The sequence below is a fragment of the Homarus americanus genome, unplaced genomic scaffold (assembly GCF_018991925.1).
Source record: "Homarus americanus isolate GMGI-L3 unplaced genomic scaffold, GMGI_Hamer_2.0 scaffold14314, whole genome shotgun sequence".
Classification (NCBI taxonomy): domain Eukaryota; kingdom Metazoa; phylum Arthropoda; class Malacostraca; order Decapoda; family Nephropidae; genus Homarus; species Homarus americanus.
Window position 1 is genome coordinate 966 of NW_024746228.1, and position 6,535 is coordinate 7,500.

Here is a 6,535-nt window from a genome sequence, read left to right on the forward strand (position 1 = left end):
GTGCTGGGGTGGCGTGTTAGCGTTAGTGGCAGCGTTTGTGTTAGCGGCAGCGTTTGAGGTTAGGTGGCAGGGTGTGGCGGAAGTGGTTGGTGCGTTTAGGCGGCAGTGTTTGTGGGCGTTAGGCGGCAGTGGGGGTTGCGGCAGTGTTGAAGTGGCGGCGGCGTTGAAGTGGCAGTGCTGGTGGCGTGGCAGTGGCAGTGCTGGGGGGTTTAGTGGCAGTGGCAGCGTTAGTGGCAGTGCTGGTGTTAGGCGGTGCAGTGTAGTGAGAGAGTGGTTGCAGCGGCAGTGGCAGTGTTGCGTGGTGGCAAGCTAGTGGCAGTGGTGGTAGTGGTAGTGCAGTGTTAGCTAGTGGCAGTGTTCAGCGTTTAGTGGTAGTGTTGCGGTAGCGTTAGCGCAAGCTTAGCGGCAGCGATAGCGTCAGTGGCAGTGTTAGTGGCGGTTGATACCAGTGCTGGCGTCAGTGGCAGCGCATTAGCAGTGGCAGCGTTAGCGGAAGCGAGCGGCGGTGGCGGCGGCGGCAGGGCAGCGTCAGGCGGCGAAAGTGCTGGCGGCGGCGGCAGCAGGGCGTTTAGCGCAGAGCGTCGAAGTGCAGGATAGCAGCGGCCTGAAGCGTTAGCGGCAGCGGCAGCGGCAGCGGCAGCGGGTTAGCGTTGAAGTGCGGATGCCAGTGGCGCAGCGTCAGCGCTGAAGCTGGCAGGCGAAAGTGCAGCAGCGTGCCAGGGGCGATTTGCGGCAGCAGCCAGTGCGCTGCAGCAGCAGCGGTTAGGGCGGCGTCAGCGGCAGCGGCAGTGGCAGCGTCAGCGTCAGCGTTCAGTGGCAGTGCAGTGGCAGCGGCAGTGCTGGCGGCAGGTTAGCGGCAGTGCTGAAAGTGCCAGGCGGCAGTGTGTAGCGTTGAAGTGCTGCGGCAGCCAGCGGCAGTGGCGCGGCGAGCAGCGTTGGCGTCAGCGCAGTAAGCAGGCAGTGCCAGTGGCAGCGGCAGTGCTTAGCGTCAGGTCGGCAGCGGCAGCAGTGGCGGCAGCGGCAGCGTTTCGCTGCAGTGGCAGCGTCATGCGAGTGGCGTTTATGGCGGTTAGCGTTGAGAGTGTTGAGCGTTAGCGTTGAAGTGGCAGCGGTAGCGTTGAAGCGGCAGGTTGGTGGCAGCGTTGGTGCGCGTGTAAGTGGCAGTGTCAGCCGCAGCGTTGAAGCGTTGGGGTGGCAGCGTTAGCGGCAGTGGTAGTGCAGAAAGGCTGGTGGCAGGTGGTGCAGTGGCAGCGTTAGGTGACAGTGATGAAGTGCAGCGTTAGGTGTTAGGCGTTAGCAGCAAGTAGTGGTAGTGCTGCGTTAGTGGCAGTGAGCTAGGTGGCAGTGGCAGTGGCAGTGGCAGCGTTTGTTAGTGCCAGGCAGTGTCAGTTAGCGTTAGTGGTGGTGGAGTGATAAGTGTTAGTGCAGCGGCAGTGTTAGCAAGCCAGCGAGTGCAGAAAGCGGCAGCGGCAGCGTTGGCGGCAGCGCAGCCAGGCGTTAGCGAGCGGCAGTGGCAGCAGGCCAGCGGGCAGCGTTGAAGCAGCGGCAGCGGCAGTGGCAGCGTTAGGCGGCGGCAGTGGCAGCGTTGGCAGTGGCAGCGGCAGCGTTAGTGCAGGAAGAAAGCAGTTATGGTGAAAGTGTCAGGTGGCAGTGGCAGTGACAGCGATAAAGGATAGTGGCAAGGCCGGCGTTAGAGTGCTGGTGGCAGTGGCAGTGCTCAGCGTTAGTTGTGCAGCAGCAGTGGCAGTGGCAGTGGTAGTGTTAGCGTTAGTGCCAGCAGCAGTGGTACAGGCGTTTAGCGCCAGCGTTAGCGTTGTCGGCGGCAGTGGCAGCGTTAGCGGCAGCAAGCCAGCGGCAGTGGCAGTGGCAGTGGCAGCGGTAGCGCCAGCGTTAGTGCTGGCGGTAGTGCAGTGAGCGTCAGGCTGATAGGCGTGGTGGCAGCGGCAGTGCCAGGCGGCGAGTGGCAGCGGTTCATCGTGGCAGCGGCAGCAGCAGTGTCGGCGGCAGTGGAAGCGCCAGTGTTGAGCGGCGCAGTGAGTAGTGGCAGCGGCAGTGGCAGCGGCGGCAGTGGCAAAGACAGTGGCAGTGGCGATGTGCCAGCGGCAGCGGCAGGCGGCAGCGTTGAGCGTCAGGCGGCAGCGTCAGCGGTAGTGTTGAAGTGACAGTGGTAGTGGCAGCGGCAGTGGCAGCGGCAGTGTTAGGCGGCAGCGGTATGGCAGTGCCAGGCGGCGGTGCGGTAAAGCCAGCGGGTTAGGGGCGTGGCAGTGGCAGTGCAGAAGCGGCAGGCAGAAAGCGTTAGCAGCAGCGGCAGCGATAGTGATAGTGGCAACGCCAGCGACAGCGTCAGTGGCAGTGGCAGGGCGTTGAAGGTTGAGCGGCAGTGGCAGTCGGCAGTGGCAGCAAGTGCCAGTGGCAGCGTGGCAGGCGGCAGCGACAGCGCCAGTGGTGAAAGTGTTGGCGGCAGCAAGCTAGAAAGGCGGCAGGCAGTGCCAGGGGCGGCAGCGGCAGTGGCAGTGTTGCAGTGGCAGTGGCAGTGGCAGCAGTGGCAGCGGCAGTGGTTAGCCAGCGTTTAGGCGGAGAAAGTGGTGGTGGCAGCGGCAGCGGAAAGCGGTCAGTGATTAGGGACAGTGGAAGCGTTTAGTGGTTGGTAGCGGTAGAGGAGTGCTGGGGTGGCAGTGTTGTGAAGTACGTAGTGGCAGTGTTAGTGACAGGTGGTAGTGAGCAGGTGTGGCAGTGCTGCAGAGGCAAGGTAGTGTTAGGCGGAAGAAGCCAGGCTGGTGGAGGTAGTAAGTGGCGTTGGGTTAGTGGTAGTGGTTAGTGGGTGGTAGGTTGAAGTGTTAGTGATAGTGTAGTAGTGGCAGTGGTTAGTGGTGGTGGCAGTGAGTGTTTGCGTTAGCAAGCGATAGTGATAGTGGTAGCGTAGGGCAGTGGCAGTGGTAGCAAAGTGGGGTGAGAAAGCGTTGAGAAAATGGTGTAGTGTTAGGTGGGGATAGTGGCAGTGGCGTTAGTGGCAAGCTTGTGGCGGCAAGTAGTGGCAGTGCAGAGTGGCAGCGAGTGGGAGCGCAGCGTTGAAGTGGCGAGCGTTGGGGGGTTGGGGTGGTTGTGGTGGGGTTGTGGTGTGGGTGGTGGGGGGTGTCAGTGGCAGTGGCAGTGACAGTGGATAGTGGCAGTGCCAGTGACAGTGTTAGCGGTAGTGGCAGTGTTAGTGCCAGGTCAGTGTCAGTGGTAGCGGTAAGCGGTAGTGTTGGTGGTAGTGTTAGCGGTAGTGGTAGTTAGGCGTTAGTGGCAGTGTTAGCGGCATAGTGGTGTTATGGCAGTGGTAGCTAGTGGCAGTGGCAGTGGTGGTGGTTAGTGGCAGCGGCAGCGGTAGTGGCAGCAAGCAGCGGCAGTGGTAGTGTTAGTGCAGGATAGGCAGCGTTAGTGGTAGTAGTGTTAGTGGTAGTGTTAGTGATAGTGTTAGTGGTAGTGTTAGTGGTAAGTGTTAGGTGGCAGTGGTAGTGTTAGTGTTAGTGGCAGTGTTATGGTAGCTAGTGGCAGTGGCAGTGTTAGTGGCAGTGGTAGTGTTAGTGGTAGTGCTAGTAGTGTTAGTGGTAGTCGTAGGTAGTGTTAGTGATATGGTAGTGCTAGTGGCAGTGGCAGTGTTAGTGGTAGTGGCAGTGTTAGTGTTAGTGGTAGTCGCAGTGTTAGTGTTAGTGTTAGTGTTAGTGGTAGTGGTAGTGTTAGTGGTAGTGTTAGTGATAGTGTTAGTGTTAGTGATAGTGTTAGTGGTAGTGGTAGTGTTAGTGATAGTGGTAGTGGTAGTGTTAGTGTTAGTGTTAGTGTTAGTGATAGTGTTAGTGGTAGTGTTAGTGGTAGTGTTAGTGGTAGTGGTAGTGTTAGTGGTAGTGTTAGTGGTAGTGGTAGTGTTAGTGGTAGTGTTAGTGGTAGTGGTAGTGTTAGTGGTAGTGGTAGTGGTAGTGTTAGTGTTAGTGGTAGTGTTAGGCGTTAGTGGTAGCAGTTAGGCGGCAGTTAGTGGCAGGCAGTGCTAGTAGTGGCAGCGTTAGCGGTAGCGTTAGTGGCAGCGTTAGTGGCAGCGGCAGTGGCAGTGCCGAAGTGGCAGTGTTAGTGGTAAAGTTAGTGGTAGTGTAGTGTTAGTGGTAGTGTTAGTGGTAGTGGTAGTGTTAGTGGTAGTGTTAGTGGTAGTGTTTATGGTATAGTAGTGGTAGTGTTGAAGAGAAAAGTGTTAGTGGTAGTGTTTAGTGGTAGTGCTAGTGATAGTGTTAGTGGTAGTGGTAGTGGCAGTGGTAGTGGTAGTGGTAGTGTTAGTGTTAGTGGTAGTGTTAGTGGTAGTGTTAGTGGTAGTGGTAGTGTTAGTGGTAGTGGTAGTGTTAGTGTTTGTGGTAGTGTTAGTGATAGTGGTAGTGTTAGTGTTTGTGGTAGTGTTAGTGATAGGTAGTGTTAGTGGTGTGTTTGTGGTAGTGTTAGTGATAGTGGTAGTGTTAGTGTTTGTGGTAGTGTTAGTGATAGTGGTAGTCCTTATAATAGAATAAACTTACACAAAAACACCCTTATACAGAAAAACCCCCCACAAACAAACACCCTCATACAGCAAACAAACAAACACCCACTCATACACAAACAACTGAACTTCACCAACACTTACGGGTTTGGGTCTTGCTTCTCTTAGGAAACTCTTGAGGTCGCCGCCAGATAGCAGCTCAAGCACGATGAAGCGAGGCAGTTTATCGAAGCAGACCCCGATGAAGTGTACAATGTTAGGGTGAGCAAACTTGGACATGATCAGAGCCTCCATCAGGAAATCCATCTCGGACTGGTTACTGGACATCTCTGGCAGTGTCTGTAGGTGGAGTGAGAAAGAGTCTGTGGTTGATAAAAGGTCTTCAAGGAATTAGTTAGTTAGATGGTTTAGTTATTATTGGTATTTGGAGCATATTAACTTGGTATTTGTGCTCCTTCATGATATTTGTGAATTATTGAAATGAATTCACACACACACACACACACACACACACATTATGTCTGTCAGGAAAAAATTATCTTAACAGAATTTGATAAACTTCTGCATATAACTATACATATTTAGCTCCTCCGACACGGTCTTCCTGTTTATCCTCCCATAACTTCATCTAAATCCTTTAATTCATCTCATATTTCCTTCATCACTCGTAAAGCTTCTGTCTGTCTGTATGTCCAAGTGTAAGTATTATACAACAATACACTATTTTCACCTGAGAGCTGTGATACAGTGTGGCTCTCTCTGGCTCACTCAGTATTCTATCTCAATCAAGGGATTTTTTCACACTCAAGCCTGCTTACACAAACTTTTTTACATTCAATATTTTTTTACCTGCTAACTTCTTCACTTATTCAAGACTTTTGTCTTCCATTTAAAATATTCAATGGCTGTGTGTGTGTGTGCTGTGTGTGTGTGGTGTGTGTGTGTGTGTGTGGAGACAAACTAAATTTTTCTCCACACAATTCTCCCTTCAGCCCATCTTTACAGCACCCTTACACTCAGCCAAGCAGTCTCCAACATAGCATTCAGAATATACACACAAGATAAGTCAAGAAAACTGACCATCATTATTTTAAACTTCTCCATTCCATTTGGGTTGACATCTACACTTTATTCCCGAACTGTTTACTAAGCCAGCTAGCAGGTGATGACACGGGAGACCTTTAACAGCCAACCCACACTGTTTCACACACACACACACACACACACACACACACACACACACACAGGTTCCAGAAGTAATATTACGCCACTTTTTGACCCATAATGTGACCTCTTAACACTCGGGAACAACAGTATAGATGGACCACTCATAAAGTAAATATTGTTGAGGTAAATACTGTAGACACGACTGATCTGTTGAGAGAGACGGAGATGACGGGATGTACAGTGCCACGTGACAGGGGCGGGACAGGCTGTACAGTGCCACGTGACAGGGATGGGACAGGCTGTACAGTGCCACGTGACAGGGGCGGGACAGGCTGTACAGTGCCACGTGACAGGGGTGGGACAGGCTGTACAGTGCCACGTGACAGAGGGCAGAGGTGGGGCAGGCTCTACAGGGGGTTGTGGTGGGGCAGGCTCTACAGGGGGCAGAGGTGGGGCAGGGTCTACAGGGGGCAGGGCAGGATAACTCACCTTGACAGCTACGGGCATCTCCACAGAGTCACCAGCGTAGTTCTTGAGGTAACCTTGGTACACCTCCCCGAAGGCTCCCTGACCCAGCGCTCTGTAAAGGACAAGTCACCCTTATTGCACCGAACACAGCCAGTGGACAATACAATACTGCAGATGCAATATGTAAATAAAAAAAGATCTATTGTAATATTATATTTCTGTGTTGACCTTTTGTGAAGATTTTTCAAACAATTTGTTTATATTTTCAAAGACCTTTAGAATTATTATTTGGGGGTAAATATTTAATTAGGAAATGCACACCTGAAAAATACCTGGAAATATTGGCAAACAGACTTCAATATTTTGTACACTGGATCAGCATTTTGGTCAAGAGGAACATAT

The 6,535-nt window shown here is 53.0% G+C and overlaps 1 protein-coding gene across 1 annotated transcript in view; it reads right to left on the reverse strand.

The window, feature by feature from the left end:
* Positions 1–568: 568 nt before the first annotated feature.
* LOC121879151 (ALK tyrosine kinase receptor-like) overlaps positions 569–6,535 on the reverse strand; it is a 41,870-nt gene continuing 35,903 nt past the window's right edge. Inside the window, exons 5-7 of the mRNA XM_042385749.1 lie at positions 6,155–6,245; positions 4,608–4,837; positions 569–839 (exon numbers count right to left, since the gene is read on the reverse strand). Of these exons, the coding sequence (XP_042241683.1) occupies positions 569–839; positions 4,608–4,837; positions 6,155–6,245 (592 nt within the window). The remainder of the gene's footprint in view (positions 840–4,607; positions 4,838–6,154; positions 6,246–6,535) is intronic.